This window comes from Balaenoptera acutorostrata, chromosome 15 (assembly GCF_949987535.1).
Source record: "Balaenoptera acutorostrata chromosome 15, mBalAcu1.1, whole genome shotgun sequence".
In the NCBI taxonomy this organism is placed as follows: domain Eukaryota; kingdom Metazoa; phylum Chordata; class Mammalia; order Artiodactyla; family Balaenopteridae; genus Balaenoptera; species Balaenoptera acutorostrata.
The window spans coordinates 42,395,661-42,418,570 of NC_080078.1; the positions used below are offsets into that span (position 1 = coordinate 42,395,661).

General features: G+C 42.0%; 1 protein-coding gene across 3 annotated transcripts in view; it reads left to right on the forward strand.

Annotated features, from left to right (window-relative positions):
- Nucleotides 1–351: 351 nt before the first annotated feature.
- Nucleotides 352–22,910, forward strand: part of NAA20 (N-alpha-acetyltransferase 20, NatB catalytic subunit) — a 28,100-nt gene continuing 5,541 nt past the window's right edge. For 2 of the 3 annotated variants that reach the window (XM_007191890.2, XM_007191891.2), the window contains exons 1-4: nucleotides 352–479; nucleotides 5,019–5,043; nucleotides 21,322–21,412; nucleotides 21,884–22,019. In XM_007191890.2, the coding sequence (XP_007191952.1) occupies nucleotides 427–479; nucleotides 5,019–5,043; nucleotides 21,322–21,412; nucleotides 21,884–22,019 (305 nt within the window). In that variant the 5' untranslated portion in view covers nucleotides 352–426. Of the gene's footprint in view, nucleotides 480–5,018; nucleotides 5,044–5,137; nucleotides 5,539–21,321; nucleotides 21,413–21,883; nucleotides 22,020–22,910 lie in introns of those variants that run through there. The other variant, XM_028168962.2, reaches the window with a different exon arrangement.

Sequence of the window (22,910 nt, forward strand, 5' to 3'; positions counted from 1 at the left end):
AATTTGCGATCGCATGCATGGCTGTTATCACTGGAACAGGCCACTCTGGACTGTGAATTCTCCCATCCCTCTCCGCTTCCTTCCTCATTTGCCAGGCGGCACCAAGTGGTCCTGAACCCCGCTTTTCTGCTTTGGGTTCCTAACCCCTGGCAGCGTCTTGTCTTCTTCCCGGAGGATCACTCTGCCTGCTTTCCCCTGTCACTCCAAGGAGGGGTTTTGAAATTCTGAGAGGGAAGACCCCCGACTTTACAGGCTTTCCCGGCTCTGGCCGCCAGAGGGCGCTGCGTCGCCGCCGCCGTTGCTAAGCAAGTCTTGGCCCGGAAGCAGTTTCCCATCCCGCCCCGCCCCGTGACTGCCGCGCACCAGACGACTTCCGGTGAGGCGGGCGCCGGGTCGCGGCGAGCGGGCTCCAGCGGTGGCGGCGCGATGACCACTCTCCGGGCCTTCACGTGCGACGACCTGTTCCGCTTCAACAACATGTGAGTGAGGCGCGCCCGGCCCAGCCGCCGCCGGCGCGTCCCCGGGGTCGTGGGGGGAGGGGGCCGGGCGGACGTGCGGACGCCCCGCTGACCTTGGCCGGGCGGCCGTCCCCTCGCAGCTCTGCGCGCGGCGTGGGCGCTTCTCGGGGGCTGGGGGCGCCGGGCGGCCGTCCCCTCGCACCCCTGGGTGCGGTGTGGGCGCTTCTCGGGGGCTGGGGGCGCCGGGCGGGGCGGGGGCGCCTCTCAGGGGACGGGGCGGGGGGCGCCGGCCCGGCTCTGACCCCCGGCTCCGGCCCGCGTTCCCCTCCGGGCGGGGGCCGTAGTGGCGAAGTTACCTTGTATCCGCGCGGGGTAGTACTGTGGCCCCGTCCAGGGCCCGGCGGGTTTGCGCGTCTCGTTACTGTTGCTGCGCATCCCGGCGGGGGCATTGCTGCGGGAGGCCCAGGGCATGCACGTTTCTTCATTCTAGTTAAGTCAAGGACTGTGACTTGCAGGTACCATTTTTTTTTTAAGTTTTATTATGAAAGTTTCTATCAACTTAAAAAGTTGATAGAATTTTACCGTGAACACGTGTAGACTATCAGCTGGACTCTACCGTTAACATTTTGCTACATTGGCTTCATCACATTTCTGTCCACCCACCCATCCATCCATGCACCCACCAATCCCAGACCCACTTTAAACACCCCGGGGCAGTTATGTGAAAACTAGGGACCAGAGAGTTCAGATTCAAGTGTCAGGAGGATGGAAAGAACTTGAGATGAGGTGGCTAGAAACATTCAAAGAGAGGCTAAGCCTTGAAGATGGGTTAAGTGTGGACAGGGGTGAGGAAGGAGGTTCTGGAGGAGGAAGCAGGTGCGGGCGTGGCCGACACCTGGGAGGTGAGTGATGGTAGGAGCGGGATTCTGTAACTCAGCGGTCAGAGAAACTGGTGAGACTGGACTTCTGCTCCACTATTGGGGGAACTTTCTGTGGGGCCTCTCCCAGTCGGAGCAGTGTAACTAAGGCGACTGTTGAGGGCTCGCTGTGCCTGGCACTGGAGTAACCCATTTCCTCCTGACAATTCTGTGAAGTAGGTGCCCTTCTCATCCCCGGTTTTGGTGTGAGTAAACTAAGGTCCTGAGAGCGCAGGGGAATGGCCCAGGTGGTAGAGCCCTGTGTGGGAGTGGGCGGAGCAAGGAGACTGATCAAGGAGATTGGCTCCAGGCGGATGGTTCTTAGAGTGGTCCGTGAGCACTGGGAACTTTTTGGAAATGCACGTTCCCGGCCGCCCAGGAGCCTGAGCTCGCCACCACAGAGCTGTGTGCCGCGGGCCGGCTGGAGGAGGTATACCAGGCAGGTGAGCCATTTAGGTGGTCTTGGCAATGGCCCGGAGATGATGACTTGACAAAGGCTTGGGTTTGGGAAGCGCAGGCCCTGGAGGTGACAGTGTGCCTTGAAGCTTCAAGAATAGATGAGACAAAGCCTGATGGAGAACCAGTTTTAACCGAAGACCTAGGAAGGGTCAACACTTTTATACGAAAATGAATAGAGTACAAGAAAAATAAGCATGACCATTTATTTATAGCAAAACATTTGATTTCCAAGAATCATGTAGCTTGTGAAGTCTTCTTCAGAATATGCCAATAGGGGAACTCCTCTCCCTCCTCGTTTTCTCCTACTTCTCACTTTGATTAGGGCACTTCTATCAAGAACTCCGAGAATCACTGGAGTAGGGTGTTGCAGTAGTAACTGAAAGAAGCAATGGATGTAGAAACGTTGCAGTTAATTTAACAAATATTTTATTCTTGGCAAAATGTTTTATGTCTATTGTGCACCAGTGCTGAAGAGACAGTAGTGAACAGAACAGAAAAAAAATGTTATCTTTATGGAATTTACAGTTTACTTATTTAAATTGGCTGTGCTGTGCGGCTTGTGGAATCTTAGTTCCCTGACCAGGGATTGAACTCGGACCCTTGGCAGTGAGAGCCGAGTTGGGGGAGTCAGAGTCATAACCACTGGACCGCCAGGGATTTCCCGGGATTTCCCGGAATTTACCGTTTAGAGGGGAGAGTAAGATAGAACTTAGCGTTCAGTACAAAGGAAAAAATGTGAGCTGGAAAGGGAAATAGGGAGTGAGTGGGGATTCGGCTTTGGGTGAGGTGTTCAGGGAAGGTGTCACTGCAGAAAGACCTGCAGGGGAGGGAGCCTGTGGGTACTGGGGGCAGGAGACTTCCAGGCAGAGGGAGTAGCACGGGCACAGATTCCTGTTTCGGAGGAGGAGGAGGCAGCAGGAGGAGGCAGCGGTGCTGGAACAGTGAGTGTGGGGGTGTGAGAACACCAGGTGGGATCGGAGTCAAAGGGCTCGACCTTGGAGAGGCCAGCATAGGACAGCAGGTCTCCGCCAAGGGCGCTCAGACACCCAGGTGGAGAAGTCGGCTGGGCATCCGGACGTGGGAGTCTCAAGTTTAGGTCTGGGCTAAAGATAGAAATTTCGTGGTCAACACCATGTGGGTGGTATTAAAACCAGGTGGCTAGGCACTTCTCTGGCAGTCCAGTGGTTAAGACTCGACGCTCCCAATGCAGGGGGCCTGGGTTTGATCTCTGGTCAGGGAACTAGATCCTGCATGCCGCAACTGAGATCCCACACGTGGCAACTGAGATCCCGTGGTGCTGCAGCTAACACCCAGTGCAGCCAAATAAAAACAAACACAAAAAACCAGGTGGCTAGGTGACATCAGTGATGAGTGAGTGCGGACAGGAAAAACGAGGTTCCAGGAATGTGCCCCAGGGCATCACATGTTAAAGGAGGCACAGTGGTCCTGTGAGGTGGGAGGAAAGCCTGATGGTGGGTCTGGAGTCAGAGAGGACAGCATTTCAGGAGGACGGAGCACTGAACTGTGTCAAGTCTGCCGGTGGCTAAGTGTGCAGCAAGTTTATACATTTCTTTCAGGGGAGCAGAGTCCTGGGTCCCGAGAGGTGGGGGGATCTGCTCACCAGCACTCCAGGCCTGGGTCCAGGAGAGCAGGTGGAGTGTGGACGCAGAGGCTTAGGGTGGGTGGGGTGGTGGTGGGACCTTGGTGAAGCTTTCTTCTTACTGCTGTGTTTTCTTCTTGAAATGGGAAGCAGCTGAGATGGAAGGGGGAGTGTTGAGGAGACAGGAGAGGGTATAGAGTAGTCCTGAGAAGCAGGGGAGAGTGAGTCCCGCATGGATTAGTGATTCTCCAGGTGTGGCCAGGGGCGCCTCAAGATTGTTTTGGGGGTTCTGCAAGCCATTTTAATGATAACACTAAGGGTTTTGTTTTGGGGTTTTTTTTGCCTTTTTCATTCTCATTCTCTTACAAGTGCACGGTGGAGTTTTCAGTGTTTGTGATCGTGTAATACTAAGCATAACAGGCACCAAAATTAGAAATCAGCTGCCTTCTATTAAACCAGACATTAAAAAGATCTGTAAAATTGTTAAAACAATTCCATTCTTGTCACTAAATTTTTGTTTTTGAAAATAGTGACTTTTTGGTTTTAAAAAAAAGTTATTCATATTAATGTATAATTTATTTTTTAAATGAATGTTTTAAACATTTAAACCTCAATAGATGTAACCCACATAAACAGAAGTTCTTGGGGTCTTCAGTAATTTTTGAGTGTAAAGGGATTCTAAGAACTGCTGGTCTCCAGAAATGCAGTGTGACTGCATTGTTAAGGGTCCAAAAGAAGAGTTTGTGCAAGAGGAAGAGTTGAAGGTAGCTGTTTTTGGGTCTGGCAAAATATTGGTTCCATTAATTGAATAGGAAAGTAAGGGGCAGAGTTCTTTGTAGACAGAGGCAGGTGTGCATTTAAGAAACGCTGATTCGGGAGTGTTGTGATCGGGCGTGGCAGGCGCTCAGCAGCTCCAGAGCCAGATCAGGAGCTTTCCTCTGGGAACAAAATTGAAAGTATGGGAGTGGGGGCAGTGGGGGGGCAGAAATGTAGAAGAGTGGTGAGCAGAAGCCTGAGTGGTGAGACAGCCCGCATTTGGAGGGGGGAGGGAGGGAGGAGGAGAAATTGGCAGGGAGGGTGCTTGTCAGATGCTGCAGGGCTAGGGTTACTACCCCCATCTGTGATTGACACGCCAGGTTGGTCCCCAGTTCTGGTAACAGTTTATTGCCATTTAGAAAATGGAAGGTTTTAGGGACTTCCCTGGCAGTCCGGTGGTGAAGACTTGGTACTCTCACTGCTTTGGGCCCGGGTCCAGTCCCTGCTCCGGAACTAAGATCCCACAAGCCGCTTGGTGCAGCCAAAGGGGAAAAAAAAAAGGTTTTGATGATGTATTAACTATAAAGTAACTTGTAAAGAAGAAGCAGTTAAATGAAATGTACAGATGTCTTTATAGTGGCTGTGATGATGGTTCATTATGGTCATTAGGTAAATTAAACCATCTTTCTTAGCTGTAAAGTTGGTTTTAAAGTTGTGGATTTAACATGTTTTGTTTTCCCTGTGCATGTTATTTTTAGTTGTAGTCTCCTTATTTAAACTGGTTTTGTAAACACTGCTTACTGTTGATATTTCTCTTGTTTCTTTTAGTAATTTGGATCCACTTACAGAAACTGTATCCTTTTTTAAAAAGTTAAATGAAGACTTACTAAGAGTAAGGAAAATAGAGGATCAAAGGAAAAAATAGACTGGAGTACTGAAAATGTTTAAAACTTGGAGGTCAGGAAACATAAGCAACATTGAAAGCAATTGAAAATAAAAACACTAAAAACCTGGGAACAAGAGTTATCTTACACCTGTTGACAAGCCGCTAATATAATGACCTCATAAATCAGGAAGAGTACAGTCCCCTGCCCACCCTGCCCCTCAGTAGTAAGCATAGCTGTGAGCAGCAGAAAGCGGTGACTTTAGCAGGAGGGGCTATTCCTGCCTGATGTGAATGAGTCTAGAGTGGATGAGCAGTCCTGGTGGCTCTGTGACGTCCCCAGCGACCAGGCTCGGCAGTGGAACCACTCTCCCGTTCCCGGGTGTTCCTGGCGTCCTGCCCAGGTGGCTCCGAGCGTACCGCATCCCAGCCATGTTCCTGGCAGGAGGATCCACAGAGGGGAAGGTGAGTGTTTCCTTCCCAGACTCCCAAGGGTACCTCTGGGAGGTGCCACGCAGCCTTCTGCGTCCTGTGGACCCCTGCCTCGTGCTACACCTGCCTATCTAGAACAGAGTCTGGAATGAGCCTGACTTACATTGGGGCGTGTTGCTAAAGTGAAAAAAGGACTTTGGCTGACATTAGCAGTATTTCTCATGCTCCCCGCTAGAGACACGGGCAAAGATGTGTGAAGTGAGGGTTTTCTGACCCTAACATACAACCCCCACCCTCTCAGGAGCGTGAAACACAGAGCTGGACTTCCGGGCTATGTGCCGTGTCCACTGTGGGGTAGGAGGGTAGTATTAATTGATAATTTAACAAAGAGGGCATACAGGATGCTATGAAAATATTAAAAAGAGTTCGGTCTCACCAGTTAAAAGACATGCAGATTAAAACCAAAATGAGATACCATGTTTTATCTATCAAATTACCAAGGATTTCAAGCAGTGATAAAACTCAAGGCTGATGAAGGTGAGGTGAGGGGAGCAGTCTCATAAACTTCGAGTGACAGTAAATGCTAGTCTTTCTGGAAGGCACTTTGGTAATGTAATACCTAGTAATTCAATGTCCTGGAAGCTGAAGATAATAAGAAATAGAGGCAATTATGTCAGGGGTTGACACACTAATGTGCATGGGCCAGGTTTGGCCCACTGCCTGTTTTTGTAAATAAAGCTTTATTGGGCACAGCCATGGTGAATAATGTACATATTGTCTGTGTTCTTCTCCTTGGTTTTCACAGTTTTTTTTTTTAAATTGAAATATAGTTGATTTACAGTGTTGTGTAAGTTCAGTAGTTTTTTGTGGTAAGAATGCATAACAAGCTAGAAATAGAAGAACCTTTCTTAATTTGGTAAAGGTTTGATATTAAAAACCTTCAGTAAGCATTATACGTAAGTGAGAAATTAGATTCGTTCTCTTTAAGATTGCGTGTAAGATGAGAATGCCTACTGTCACTACTGCCCGTTACCATAGTTGCAGAGGAACTGACCAAAGGTATTGGAAAGAAGAAAGAGGTGAAAGAAAGTATAAGGATGAGAAAGGTAGAAATAAAACTGTCATTATTTATAATTGATAATACTCATCTATCTAGAAAACAGAACAACCTGTTAAGAATAAGCGAGTTCAGCAATGTTAGAACCAAGATCAAGTTTTGAAAAATCAGTAGCATTTCTGTACACTAGCAGTAGAAATCAAGAAAATATTTTTAATTGAATACTTAAAACATGAATACCTACTTAACATTATGCATAAAACTAAAAAGTTGAAAGAATGGAAGCAGATTTTTTTTAATATCTAAAACTGACAGGAAGTGAATAGCTGGAATATATAATGAATTTTTTTTTCTGTTTTGTGCCATTTTTTTAAAATTTTATTGGAGTATAATTGATTTACAGTGTTGTGTTTCAGGTGTACAGCAAAGTGATTCAGTTATACATATATTCATTCTTTTTCAGTCTTTTCTCCTACAGGTTATCACAGAATATTGAGTAGAGTTCCCTGTGCTATACAGTAGGTCCTTATTGGTTACCTATCTTATATATAGTAGTGTGTGTATGTTAATCCCAAACTCCTGATTTATACCCCCCCCTCCCCTCCACGTTTCCCCTTTGGTAATCATAAGTTTGTTTTTGATATCTGTAAGCCTGTTTCTGTTTTGTAAATAAGTTCATTTGTATCAGTTTTTTAATTAGACTCCACATATCAATGATATCATATGATATTTGTCTTTGTCTGACTTACTTAGTATGATAATCTCTGGGTCCATCCATGTTGCTGCAAATGGCATTATTGTCTTCTTTTTTTGGCTGAGTAGTATTCCACTGTATATATGTATACCATATCTTCTTTATCCATTCCTTTGTCAATGGACATTTAGGTTGCTTCCATGTCTTGGCTATTGTAAACAGTGCTGCAGTGAACATTGGGGTGCATGTATCTTTTCAAATTATAGTTTTCTCCTGATAAATGCCCAGCAGTGGGATTGCTGGGTCATATGGTAGTTCTATTTCTAGTTTTTTAAGGAACCTCCATACTGTTCTCCATAGTGGTCGTACCAATTTACATTCCCACCAACAGTGTAGGAGGGTTCCCTTTTGTCCACACTCTATCCAGCATTTGTTTGTAGACTTTTTGATGGTGGCCATTCTGACCAGTGTGAGGTGATACCTCATTGTAGTTTTTTTTTTTTTTTTTTTTAGATTCCATATATATGTGTTAGCATACAGTATTTGTTTTTCTCTTTCTGACTTACTTCACTCTGTATGACAGACTCTAGGTCCATCCACCTCACTACAAATAACTCAATTTCGTTTCTTTTTATGGCTGAGTAATATTCAATTATATATATGTGCTGCATCTTTATCCATTCATCTGTTGATGGACACTTAGGTTGCTTCCATGTCCTGGCTATTGTAAATAGAGCTGCAGTGAACATTTTGGTACATGACTCTTTTTGAATTATGGTTTTCTCAGGGTATATGCCCAGTAGTGGGATTGCTGTGTCGAATGGTAGTTCTATTTTTAGTTTTTTAAGGAACCTCCATACTGTTCTCCATAGTGGCTGTATCAATTTACATTCCCACCAACAGTGCAAGAGGGTTCCCTTTTCTCCACACCCTCTCCAGCATTTATTGTTTGTAGATTTTTTGATGATGGCCATTCTGACCGGTGTGAGATGATATCTCATTGGAATTTTTTTTTTTTTTTTTAAAGAGAAAAAAGGCTTTCTTAAATCTGGAAAAAGAAAGCACAGAAGAACCAACAATGTTTCAAACAAAGTCACAAAAATTATCATCATCATCATCAGTTCACTCAGTCCCATGTAATTTTTTTTCATCCTGATCTTTTGTTAGCACTTTTTTGAATTCATCAGTTTTCCATTAGAGTTATGAAAATACTTATTCATTCAGTTCAGCAGTATAGTCAGTTACCAGAAACCTGTACTTGTCAGAGTCTTTTCCATGAATTCCTTGAAGATGAAACCCTTTATAGGAACATTTTTGCAAAAGCATCAGAGTACACCCAGAACTGTCTGTAAATGACAAAAGACTTAAAAATGACCACGGTTTAAGATTTGATGAAAGTTCATAATAATGCAATTGACAAGGAAATTTAGTTATTTCTGAGATATACATTTTAAAATAATAACTAGAATTATGACTTATAACATTATACCAGAACATATAAGATTTTTAGGAATTTCATGTAATGTCTGAAACACTTATATTAACATATTTCCATACAAATAACCCAAAGAAAGTTTTAGTAATAGTTGGTTTTTTTTAATTTTTAAATTTTATTTATTTTTTTATACAGAAGGTTCTTATTAGTCATCAGTTTTATACACATCAGTGTATACATGTCAATCCCAATTGCCCAATTCATCACACCACCATCCCCACCTCCCTGTGGCTTTCCCCCCTTGGTGTCCATACGTTTGTTCTCTACATCTGTGTGTCAACTTCTGCCCTGCAAATCGGTTCATCTGTACCATTTTTCTAGGTTCCACATACATGCGTTAATATACGATATTTGTTTTTCTCTTTCTGACTTACTTCACTCTGTATGACAGTCTCTAGATCCATCCACGTCTCAACAAATTACCCAATTTCGTTCCTTTTTATGGCTGAGTAATATTCCATTGTACATATGTACCACAACTTCTTTACCCATTCGTCTGTCGATGGGCATTTAGGTTGCTTCCATGACCTGGCTATTGTAAATAGTGCTGCAGTGAACATAGGGGTGCATGTTTCTTTCTGAATTATGGTTTTCTCTGGGTGTATGCCCAGTAGTGGAATTGCTGGATTATATGGTAATTCTATTTTTAGTTTTTTAAGGAACCTCCATACTGTTCTCCATAGTGGCTGTATCAATTTACATTCCCACCAGCAGTGCAAGAGAGTTCCCTTTTCTCCACACCCTCTCCAGCATTTGTTGTTCGTAGATTTTCTGATGATGCCCATTCTAACTGGTGTGAGGTGATACCTCATTGTAGTTTTGATTTGCATTTCTCTAATAATTAGTGATGTTGAGCAGCTTTTCATGTGCTTCTTGGCCATCTGTATGTCTTTGGAGAAATGTCTATTTAGGTCTGCCCGTTTTTGGATTGGGTTGTTTGTTTCTTTAATATTGAGCTGCATGAGCTGTTTATATATTTTGGAGATTAATCCTTTGTCCGTTGATTCGTTTGCAAATATTTTCTCCCATTCTGAGGGTTGTCTTTTTGTCTTGTTTATGGGGTCCTTTGCTGTGCAAAAAGCTTTCAAGTTTCATTAGGTCCCATTTGTTTATTTTTGTTTTTATTTCCATTACTCTAGGAGGTGGATCAAAACAGATCTTCCTGTGATTTATGTCAAAGACTGTTCTTCCTATGTTTTCCTCTAAGAGTTTTATAGTGTCCGGTCTTATATTTAGGTCTCTAATCCATTTTGAGTTTATTTTTGTGTATGGTGTTAGGGAGTGTTCTAATTTCATTGTTTTACGTGTAGCTGTCCAGTTTTCCCAGCACCACTTATTGAAGAGACTGTCTTTTCTCCATTGTATATCCTTGCCTCCTCTGACATAGTTTAGTTGACCATAGGTGCGTGGGTTTATCTCTGGGCTTTCTATCTTGTTCCATTGATCTGTGTTTCTGTTTTTGTGCCAGTACCATATTGTCTTGATTACTGTAGCTTTGTAGTATAGTCTAAAGTCAGGGAGTCTGATTCCTCCAGTTCCGTTTTTTTCCCTCAAGACTGCTTTGGCTATTCGGGGTCTTTTGTGTCTCCATACAAATTTTAAGATTTTTTTTTCTAGTTCCGTAAAAAATGCCATTGGTAATTTGATAGGGATTGCATTGAATCTGTAGATTGCTTTGGGTAGTATAGTCATTTTCACAGTATTGATTCTTCCAGTCCAAGAACATGGTATCTCTCTCCATCTGTTGGTATCATCTTTAATTTCTTTCATCAGTGTCTTATAGTGTTCTGCATACAGGTCTTTTGTCTCCCTAGGTAGGTTTATTCCTAGGTATTTTATTCTTTTTGTTGCAATGGTAAATGGGAGTGTTTCCTTAATTTCTCTTTCAGATTTTTCATCATTAGTGTATAGTAATGCAAGAGATTTCTGTGCATTTAATTTTGTGTCCTGCAACTTTATCAAATTCATTGATTAGCTCTAGTAGTTTTCTGGTGGCATTTTTAGGATTCTCTGTGTATAGTATCATGTCATCTGCAAACAGTGACAGTTTTACTTCTTTTCCAATTTGTATTCCTTTTATTTCTTTTTCTTCTCTGATTGCCGTGGCTAGGACTTCCAAAACTATGTTCAATAATAGTGGTGAGAGTGGACATCCTTGTCTTGCTCCTGATCTTAGAGGAAATGCTTTCAGTTTTTCACCATTGAGAATGATGTTTGCTGTGGCTTTGTCGTATATGGCCTTTATTATGTTGAGGTAGGTTCCCTCTATGCCCACTTTCTGGAGAGTTTTTATCATAAATGTTGAGTTTTGTCAAAAGCTTTTTCTGTGTCTATTGAGATGATCATATGGTTTTTATTCTTCAGTTTGTTAATATGGTGTATCACATTGATTTGCGTGTATTGAAGAATCCTTGCATCCCTTGGATAAATCCCACTTGATCATGGTGTATGATCCTTTTAATGTGTTGTTGGATTCTGTTTGCTAGTATTTTGTTGAGGATTCTTGCATCTGTATTCATCAGTGATATTGGTTTGTAATTTTCTTTTCTTGTAGTATCTTTGTCTGGTTTTGGTATCAGGGTGATGGTGGAGTGTTCCTTCCTCTGCAATTTTTTGGAAGAGTTTGAGAAAGATGGGTGTTAGCTCTTCTCTAAGTGTTTGACAGAATTCACCTGTGAAGCCATCTGGTCCAGGGCTTTTGTTTGTTGGAAGATTTTTAATCACAGTTTCAATTTCATTACTTGTGATTGGTGTGTTCATATTTTCTATTTCTTCCTGGTTCAGTCTTGGAAGGTTATACCTTTCTAAGAATTTGTCCATTTCTTCCAGGTTGTCCATTTTATTGGCATAGAGTTGCTTGTAGTAGTCTCTTAGGATGCTTTGTATTTCTGCAGTGTCTGTTGTAACTTCTTTTTCATTTCTAATTTTATTCATTTGAGTCCTCTCCCTCTTTTTCTTGATGAGTGTGGCTAAAGGTTTATCAATTTTGTTTATCAAAGAACCAGCTTTTAGTTTTGTTGATCTTTGCTTTTGTTTTCTTTGTTTCTGTTTCATTTATTTCTGCTCTGATCTTCATGATTTCTTTCCTTCTGCTAACTTTGAGTTTTGTTTTTCTTTCTCTAGTTCCTTTAGATATAAGGTTAGATTGTTTTGAGATTTTTCTTGTTTCTTGAGGTAGGCTTGTATAGCTATAAACTTCCCTCTTAGAACTGCTTTTGTTGCATCCCATAGGTTTTGGATCGTCGTGTTTTCATTGTCATTTGTCTCTAGGTATTTTTTGATTTCCTGTTTGATTTTTTCAGTGATATCTTAGTTATTTAGTAATGTATTGTTTAGCCTCCATGTGTTTGTGTTTTTTATGTTGTTTTCCTTGTAATTCATTTCTAATCTCATAGCATTGTGGTCAGAAAAGATGCTTGATATGATTTCAGTTTTCTTAAATTTACTGAGGCTTGATTTGTGACCCAAGATGTGTTCTATCCTGGAGAATGTTCTATGTGCACTTGAGAAGACAGTGTAATCTGCTGTTTTTGGATGGAATGTCCTATAAATATCAATTAAATCTACCTGGTCTATTCTGTTATTTAAAGCTTGTGTTTCCTTATTAATTTTCTGTCTGGATGATCTGTCCATTGGTGTAAGTGAGGTGTTAAAGTCCCCCACTATTATTGTGTTACTGTCGATTTCCTCTTTTATAGCTGTTAGCAGTTGCCTTATGTATTGAGGTGCTCCTGTGTTGAGTGCATATATATTTATAATTCTTATATCTTCTTGGATTGATTCTTTGATCATTATGTAGTGTCCTTCCTTGTCTCTTGTAACATTCTTTAAAGTCTACTTTATCTGATATGAGTATTGCTACTCCACCTTTCTTTTGATTTCCATTTGCATGGAATATCTTTTTCCAGCCCCTCACTTTCAGTCTGTATGTGTCCCTAGGTCTGAAGTGGGTCTCTTATAGACAGCATATATATGGGTCTTGTTTTTGTATCCATTCAGCAAGCCTGTGTCTTTTGGTTGGAGCATTTAATCCATTCACGTTTAAGGTAATTATCAGTATGTATGTTCCTATGACCATGTTCTTAATTGTTCTGGGTTTGTTTTTGTAGGTCCTTTTCTTCTCTTGTGTTTCTCACTTAAAGAAGTTCCTTTAGCATTTGTTGTAGAGCTGGTTTGGTGGTGCTGAATTCTCTTAGCTTTTGCTTGTCTGTAAAGCTTTTGATTTCTCCATCGAATCTGAATGAGATCCTTGCGGGGTAGAGTAATCTTGGTTGTAGGTTCTTCCCTTTCATCATTTTAAGTATATCATGCCACTCCCTTCTGGCTTGTAGAGTTTCTGCTGAGAAATCAGCTGTTAACCTTATGGGAGTTCCCTTGTATGTTATTTGTTGTTTTTCCCTTGCTACTTTCAATAATTTTTCTTTGTCTTTAATTTTTGCCAATTTGATTACTATGTGTCTCAGCGTGTTTCTCCTTGGGTTTATGCTGTATGGGACTCGCTGCGCTTCCTGGACTTGGGTGGCTATTTCCTTTCCCATGTTAGGGAAGGTTTTGACTATAATCTCTTCAGATATTGTCTCGGGTCCTTTCTCTCTCTCTTCTCCTTCTGGGACCCCTATAATGTGAATGTTGTTGCATTTAATGTTGTCCCAGAGGTCTCTTAGGCTGTCTTCATTTCTTTTCATTCTTTTTTCTTTATTCTGTTCCACAGCAGTGAATTCCACCCTTCTGTCTTCCAGGTCACTTAACCGTTCTTCTCAGTTATTCTGCTATTGATTCCTTCTAGTGTAGTTTTCATTTCAGTTATTGTATTGTTCATCTCTGTTTGTTGTTTTTTAATTCTTCTAGGTCTTTGTTAAACATTTCTTGCATCTTCTTGATCTCAGCCTCCATTCTTTTTCCGAGGTTCTGGATCATCTTCACTATCGTTATTCTGAATTCTATTTCTGGAAGGTTGCCTATCTCCACTTCATTCAGTTGTTTTTCTGGGGTTTTATCTTGTTCCTTCATCTGGTACATAGTCCTCTGCCTTTTCATCTGTCTGTCTTTCTGTGAATGTGGTTTTTGTTCCACAGACTGCAGGATTGTAGTTCTTCTTGCTTCTGCTGTCTGCCCTCTGGTGGATGAGGCTATCTAAGAGGCTTGTGTAAGTTTCCTGATGGGAGGGACTGGTGGTGCGTAGAGCTGACTGTTGCTCTGGTGGGCAGAGCTCAGTAAAACTTTAATCCACTTGACCGCTGATGCATGGGGCTGGGTTCCCTCCCTGTTGGTTGTTTGGCCTGAAGCAACCCAACACTGGAGCCTACCTGGGCTCTTTGGTGGGGCTAATGACAAGGAGGGCTCACGCCAAGGAGTACTTCCCAGAACTTCTGCTGCCAGTGTCCTTGTCCCCACGGTGAGCCACAGCCACCCCCACCACCTCTGGAGGAGAACCTCCAACACTAGTAGGTAGGTCTGGTTCAGTCTCCCCTGGGGTCACTGCTCCTTCCCCTGGGTCCTGATGCACACACTACTTTGTGTGTGCCCTCCAAGAGTGGAGTCTCTGTTTCCCCCAGTCCTGTCAAAGTCCTGCAATCAAATCCCACTAGCCTTCAAAGTCTGATTCTCTAGGAATTCCTCCTCCCGTTGTCGGACCCCCAGGTTGGGAAGCCTGACGTGGGGCTCCGAACCTTCACTCCAGTGGGTGGATTTCTGTGGTGTAAGTGTTCTCCAGTCTGTGAGTCACCCACCCAGCAGTTATGGGATTTGATTTTACTGTGATTGAGCCCCTCCTACCGTCTCATTGTGGCTTTTCCTTTGTCTTTGGATGTGGGGTATCTTTTTTGGTGAGTTCCAGTGTCTTCCTGTCAATGATTGTCCAGCAGCCTAGCTGTGATTCTGGTGTTCTCACAAGAGGGAGTGAGAGCATGTTCTTCTACTCTGCCATCTTGGTTCCTCCCTCCCTCATTGTAGTTTTTTTTTTTTTTTTTTTAATTTTATAGCTACTTTATTTATTTATTTATTTATTTTTGGCTGTGTTGGGTCTTCGGTTCGTGCGAGGGCTTTCTCTAGTTGCGGCAAGTGGGGGCCACTCTTCATCGCGGTGTGGGGACCGCTCTTCATCGCGGTGCGCGGGCCTTTCACTATTGCGGCCCCTCCCGTTGCGGGGCACAGGCTCCAGACGCGCAGGCTCAGTAGTTGTGGCTCACGGGCCCAGCTGCTCCGTGGCATGTGGGATCTTCCCAGACCAGGGCTCGAACCCGTGTCCCCTGCATTAGCAGGCAGATTCTCAACCACTGCGCCACCAGGGAAGCCCCCTCATTGTAGTTTTGATTTGCAGTTCTCTGATATTAGTGATGTAGAGCATTTTTTTTTTTTTTTTTTTTTATTATTTTTTTTTTTATAGCTACTTTATTTCTTTATTTTTGGCTGTGTTGGGTCTTCGGTTCCTGCGAGGGCTTTCTCTAGTTACGGCAAGTGGGGGCCACTCTTCATCGCGGTGCAGGGACCGCTCTTCATCGCGGTGCGCGGGCCTCTCACTATCGCGGCCCCTCCCGTTGCGGGGCACAGGCTCCAGACGCGCAGGCTCAGTAGTTGTGGCTCACGGGCCCAGCTGCTCCGTGGCATGTGGGATCTTCCCAGACCAGGGCTAGAACCCGTGTCCCCTGCATTAGCAGGCAGATTCTCAACCACTGCGCCACCAGGGAAGCCCAAGAGCATTTTTTAATGTGCTTTTTAGCCATCTTTTTTTTTTTGGAGAAATGTCTATTTAGATCTTCTGCCCATTTTTTGATTGGGGGGTTTGTTGTTTTGATATATAGCTGCATGAGCTATTTGTATATTTTGGAGATTAATCCCTTGTCAGTTGCTTCATTTGCAAATAGTTTCTCCCATTCTGTGGGTTGTCTTTTCGTTTTGTTTATGGTTTCTTTTGCTGTGTAGAAGCTTTTAAGTTTAATTAGGTCCCATTTATTTATTTTTGTTTTTATTTGCATTACTCTAGGTGGTGGATCAAAAAAGATACTGCTGCAACTTATGTCAGAATGTTTTGCCTGTGTTTTCCTCTAAGTGTTTTGTAGTGTCTGGCCTTCATTTAATTCTTTAATCTGTTTTGAGTTTATTTTTGTGTATGGTGTTAGGGAGTGTTCTAACTTCATTCTTTTACATGTAGCTGTCCAGTTTTCCCAGCATCACTTATTGAAGAGACTGTCTTTTCTCCATTGTATATTCTTGCCTCCTTTGTCGTAGATTAGTTGACCATAGGTGCGTGGGTTTATCTCTGGGCTTTCTATCCTGTTCCATTGATGTGTATTTCTGTTTTTGTGCCAGTACCATACTGTTTTGATGACTGTAGCATTGTAAATATAGCCTGAAGTCAGGGAGCCTGATTTCCTCCAGCTCTGTTTTTCATTCTCAGGATTGCTTTTGCTATTAGGGGTATTTTGTGTTTTCATACAAATTTAAAATTTTTTTGGTTCTCGTTCTGTGAAAAATGCCATTGCTAATTGATAGGGATTGTAGTTGAATCTGATTGCCTTGGGTAGTATAGTCATTTTGATAATATTCTTCCAATCAAAGAGCGTGGTATGTTTTTCTGTTTGTGTCATCTTCGATTTCTTTCATCAGCATCTTATAGTTTTCACAGTACAGGTCTTTTGTCCCCTTGGTAAGTTTATTCCTAGGTGTTTTATTCTTTTTGATGTGATGGTAAGTGGGATTGTTCCCTTAATTTCTCTTTTTTGGTTTTTCATTGTTAGTGAACAGAAATGGAAGAGATTTCTGTGTATTAATTTTGCATCCTGCAACTTTACCAGAATCATTGATGAGCTCTAGTAGTTTTCTGGTAGCATCTTCAGGATTTTCTATGTATAGTATCATTTTATCTGCAAACAGTGACGATTTTACTTCTTTTCCAATTTGGATTCCTTTTATTTCTTTTTCTCTGATTGCCATGGCTAGGACTTCCAAAACTATGTTGAATAAAAGTGTTGACAGTGGACATCTTTGCCTTGTTCCTGATCTTAGATGGAATGCTCTCAGCTTTTCACCATTGAGAATGATGTTAGCTGTGGGTTTGTCATATATGGCCTTTATTATTGTTCAGGTAAGTTCCCTCTATGCCCACTTTCTGGAGAGTTCTTATCATAAGTCGGTGTTGAATTTTTTCAAAAGCTTTTTCTGCATCTTTTGAGATGATCATATGGTTTTTATTCTTCAGTTTGTTGATGTGGTGTATCACACTGATTTGCGGTTATTGAAGCATCCTTGCATCCCTTGGATAAAGCCCACTTGATCATGGTGTATGATCCTTTTAATGTATTGTTGGATTCAGTTTACTAGTATTTGGTTGAGGATTTTTTTTTTTTAAAGATTTATTTATTGATTGATTGATTGCTATGTTGGGTCTTCGTTTCTGTGCTAGGGCTTCCTGTAGTTGCGGCAAGCGGGGGCCACTCTTCATCGCGGTGCGCGGGCCTCTCACTATTGTGGCCTCTCTTGTTGCGGAGCACAGGCTCCAGACGTGCAGGCTCAGTAGTTGTGGCTCACGGGCCTAGCTGCTCCGCGGCATGTGGGATCCTCCCAGACCAGGGCGCGAACCCGTGTCCCCTGCATTAGCAGGCAGATTCTCGACCACTGCGCCACCAGGGAAGCCCCTGGTTGAGGATTTTTGCATCTATGTTCGTTAGTGATAGTGACCTGTAATTTTTTTTGTGTTATCTGTCTGGTTTTGATATTAGGGTGAAGATGGCCTCATAGAATGAGCTTGGGAGTATTCCTTCCTCTGCAGTTTTTTGGAAGAGTTTCAGAAGCATAGGTGTTAACTCTTCTCTAAATGTTTGATAGAATTTGCCTGTGAAGCCATGTGGTCCTGGACTTTTCTTTGTTGGAAGTTTTTACATCACTGTTTGAACTTTAGTACTTGTGATTAGTCCGTTCATATTTTGTATTTTTTTCTGGTTCAGTCTTGGAAGGTTGTATCTTTCTAAGAATTTGTCCATTTCTTCTAGGTTGTCCATTTTATTGGTATATAGTTGTTTGTAGTAGTCTATTATGATTGTTTTTCTGTGAGGTCAGTTGTAACTTTTTCATTTCTGATTTTATTGATTTGAGCCCTCTCCCTTTTTTTCTTGATGAGTCTGGCTAAAGGTTTATCCATTTTGTTTATCTTCTCAAAGACCCAGCTTTTAGTTTCATTGATCTTTTTTGTTGTTTTCTTTGTCTCTGTTTCATTTATTTCTGCTCTGCTCTTTATGATTTCTTTACTTTTACTAACTTTTGTTTTTTTTGTTTTTGTTCTTTTTCTAGTTGCTTTAGGTGTAAGGTTAGGTTGTTGAGATTTTTCTTGTTTTCTGAGGTAAGACTGTATTGCTATAAACTTCCTTCTTAGAACTGCTTTTGCTGTGTCCCATAGGTTTTGGATTGCTATGTTTTTGATGTCATTTGTCTCTAGGTACTTGATTTCCTCTTTGATTTCTTCAGTGATCCATTGGTCGTTTAGTAACATATTGTTTAGCCTCCACGTGTTTGTTTTTTTACAGTTTTTTTTTTCCTGTAATTGATTTCTAATCTCATAGCTTTGTGGTCAGAAAAGATGCTTGATGTGATTTCAATTTTCTTAAATTTACCGAGGCTTGATTTGTGGCCCAGTATGTGATCTGTCCTGGAGAATGTTCCATGTGCACTTGAGAAGAGAGTGTATTCTGCTTTTGGATGGAATGTTCTATAAATATCAGTTAAGGCCATCTGGTCTAATGTGTCATTTAAGGCCTGTGTTTCCTGATTGATTTTCTGTCTGAATGATCTGTCCATTGATGAAAGTGGCATGTTCAAGTCCCCCACTATTATTGTGTTACTGTCGACTCCTCTTTTTATAGCTGTTAGCATTTGCCTGATGTATTGAGGTGCTCCTATGTTGGGTGCCTATATATTTACAATTGTTACATCCTCTTGGATTGATCCCTTGATCATTATGTAGTGTCCTTCCTTATCTCTTGTAACAGTCTTTAAAGTTTGTTTTGTCTGATATGAGTATTGCTACTCCTGCTTTCTTTTGAATTCCATTTGCATGGAATACTTTTTTCTATCCCCTCACTTTGTCTGTATATGTCCCTAGGTCTGAAGTGTGTCTCTTGTAGATGGCCTATCTATGGGTCTTGTTTTTGTATCCATTCAGCCAGTCTGTGTCTTTTGGTTGGAGCATTTAATCCATTCACGTTTAAGGTAATTATCAATAAATGTTCTTACTGCTGTTTTGTTTGGGGTTTGTTTTTGAAGGTCTTTTTTCTTCCTTTCCTCTTGTTCTCTTCTCTTGTGATTTGATGTCTATCTTTAGTGTTGTTTGGATTGCTTTTTCTTTTTTGTGTGTGTATCTATGGTAGATTTTTGGTTTGTGGTTCCCATGAGGTTTTGATATAGCAGTCTGTATAACTACAAGATTGTTTTAAGTTGCTGGTCTCAATTTCCAGGGTATTTCCAGTATCCTGCATTTGTACTCTTCTCATGGTTGCTGATTTTGATACCATATTTATGTGTGGTTTCCTGCCTTTATGTTTGCCTTTACCAGTGAGCTTTCCCATTTGTAATTTTCTTGATTCTAGTTGTGGCCTTTTCCACATAGAGAAGTTCCTTTGTTTTGTTGGGGTTTTCACAGTTTGAGTAGCTGCAACAGAGGCCATATGGTCCACACAGCCTTGAATATTTAATGTCTCCTTTTTTGTTTGTTTTCTTTTTAAATTTTTATTGGAGTATAGTTGCTTTACAGTGTTGTGTTAGTTTCAGGTGTACAGCAAAGTGAATCAGTTATACATTTACATATATTTTCTCTTTTTTGGATTTCCTTCCCATTTAGGTTACCACAGAGCATTGAGTAGAGTTCCCTGTGCTGTACTTTAGGTTCTCGTTAGTTATCTTATTTTATACATAGTATCAATAGTGTATATGTCAATCCTAATCTCCCAATTCATCACCCACTCCCCCCACCCCCCAATCTGGCTCTTTATAGAAAATGTTTGTTATTTTGTTAGCCCCTGAGTTATGTCAGTAACAGCAGTAAAAATCAACTATAGATACGTGCAACAGGGCTACATATCAGAAACAAAGTTGAGTGGAAAAAGCAAAAAAACCCTCAATTTTCATTTGTATTTAAAAAATTATGACCTATTAAAGACTTCTCCATGTTTATAAAAAAGTAAAAGGATTTTGAAGAATTCTGAACGACAGAAAACTTTTCACTGTATATAAGGGAAAGTATTAGGATGCAAATCAATTTATGTGGTGTGCTTCCCGTTACACTTAAAAGTTTTTGGCAAAAGTCCCATAATCCAGGTGAGGCCATGTTTCAGAGTAACCTGCCAGGGCTTCTTGGTCCATGAGCTTGAGCCAGGGGCTCCTCCAGTAGCCAGAGAAGAGATGGTTATGATGTCAGTGGCTGGATGGCAGAAAGACTTGTTGGCCGCCACGTTAAGGGTTATGTTTGAAGAGACAGAATAAAGGCAGTCCTTCAGAGGAGAGTTTGAAGAATTTACACTGAACAGATTTTCCAGGAAGTTTAAAAAAAATGGTTGATGGTGTCCCCTTATAGAACTGCATCAGCAAGCTTATACTAAGAAGGACAGGAATGAGTACAAGTCAGCAAGGACACCAGGGTTGAAGAGTTAAGTACTGAGCAGTACTCAGGCATTCACTTTTTTTTTTTTTAATTAATTTATTTATTTTTGGCTGCGTTGGGTCTTCGTTTCTGTGTGAGGGCTTTCTCCAGTTGCGGCGAGTGGGGGCCACTCTTCATCGCGGTGCGCGGGCCTGTCACTATCGCGGCCTCTCTTGTTGCGGAGCAGAGACTCCAGACGCGCAGGCTCAGTAGTCGTGGCTCACGGGCTTAGTTGCTCCGCGGCATGTGGGATCTTCCCAGACCAGGGCTCGAACCCGTGTCCCCTGTACCGGCAGGCAGATTCTCAACCACTGCGCCACCAGGGAAGCCCAGGCATTCACTTTTAAGTCAGCTTGTTTTTTTTTTTTTTTTGCATTACTAGAAATGGAGACCTTGAATTGGTGGAGGGGAAAAACTGGGTTTGTTAAGTAGCCTCTGGAAATACTTAAGTTTAAAGTTATTTTCACTGTCCCATGGCTGAAGCTAATGTAGGAACTAGTCATTAATTTCCCAGTGCAATTATGGAAAAATAAACATTCTGAGCATGTGCTGTTTGCCAAGTGCCAGGGATAGAGGGAACATGGCATACGTGTTCTAAGGGGAGACAATAAACGAGTAAGAGTATCAGGTGATTATCGATAAAGTGCTGTGCAGGGATCTAGACACATTGGCAGCAGCAGGGAGACAGACAGTAGAACTTGGGAGCCTGGTTCTCTGCTGTCTATTGGATGCTACTGTCTCCAGTCACATTTGAATTTATATATTCAGGCAATTTTCTTAAAAATTAGTGCTAACCTAAATATTTCATCTAATAAATTGATTATAGAAGTCATACATATGGCTGGGGATAAACAATATGCTTTTTTAAAGGAAACTTCGAAATACCCCTTTCATGAAGAAATCTGACTGTCCATTACTTTGCATCCTCCTTAACAAGACTCTAGTATGGGATTCCTTTTTACTTACAGTACCTCGCCCACTGGCCAGAGTACTTCATCGTTGCAGAGGCCCCTGGTGGAGAGTTAATGGGTTACAGTAAGTATAATACCACTAGTACTTGTTTGGATAGGCAGTTGAGATTAAAATATAGGTTTTAACTGATTATTTTAGATTGATCACAGAACTGGAAGTATAATCATGATGCCCATAATTTTATTTCCTTTTCAACCACTTGACAGCTCACTGACCCTTCTGTTTTAGGTACTATGCTAGGCCCAGGGGATACAGCAGTGACCCAGACAGACTTGGTCGCATTGCTAACAAAAATTTGAGCTGTAGATTGTCTGTTATGTGTACATGACACACATACATACCCACATGAAATGTAGATATTTTTAAAAATACATATCAAGTAAAAGCATTAATAACAATTAGCTAGATGACTTTTAAGTATTACTTGCAGATCAGAAGTTGGTCATTAGTTTCCTTTATTATCATGTACCAAACAGCCTTTCTGTATGTGTAAATCCTCATGTTTAGTTACTGGATGTGATCTTTCATTGGCAGTCATGGGCAAAGCAGAAGGCTCGGTGGCAAGGGAAGAGTGGCATGGGCATGTCACAGCTCTGTCTGTTGCCCCAGAATTCCGACGCCTTGGTCTGGCTGCTAAGCTTATGGAGTTACTAGAGGAGATTTCAGAAAGGTAGGCACCTGCTTTGCAAATGATTTTTGAACTCTAACCATTTGAGTTTTCTCTTGGTGAACGTTTTATCAGATTTTTTCCTTCAGATTGAATATCTGTCATGATGCTCAGTTTCATAGGAATTTCATTTTCAGCCTTTAATAGTCCTTACAACAATTCTGTCACATATTCAGAGTGATATTATTGTCCCTGTTTGGCCACTGAGGAAAATTAAGGCAAAGTGAGTGACCTGCCATAGGCTTATGAGCTGGGTAATTGGTGGAATCAAAATCTAGCCCTCAAGGTTTCTGTTAGTGTTCTTGCCACTGTGGCAGGTGTTTCCAAATTCTCTGTTAACACTGTCCTTGGCATCTCAGTAATTTTTTCATAGTGCCCTAGGCTAAAGAAAAGTGTAGTCTTAAGCAGTTGTGTCCCAGCAAGCTAGTAGCTATTCGGAAAAAACAAATTGAAAGAAAAAAATATTTCCATTTCATTGTTAAATAACTGTGGTTACCTCCTAATGAGATGCGTGCACCTGCTGGGCATTGCATGGCTTCTCAAATCTTGGAACCAGATTCTGCAGAACTGCCAGCATTCTTGTTTCATGTTGATTGATTTTCATGTGGTCCTGGGGTTTTTTGTTTTTTGTTTTTTTTTTTAAGTTATACAATTTTTATTTATTTATTTATTCTTGGCTGTGTTGGGTCTTCGTTTCTGTGCGAGGGCTTTCTCTAGTTGTGGCAAGTGGGGGCCACTCTTCATCGCGGTGCACGGGCCTCTCACTATCGTGGCCTCTCTTGTTGCGGAGCACAGGCTCCAGACCCGCAGGCTCAGTAATTGTGGCTCATGGGCCCATTTGCTCCGCGGCATGTGGGATCTTCGCAGACCAGGGCTCGAACCTGTGTCCCCTGC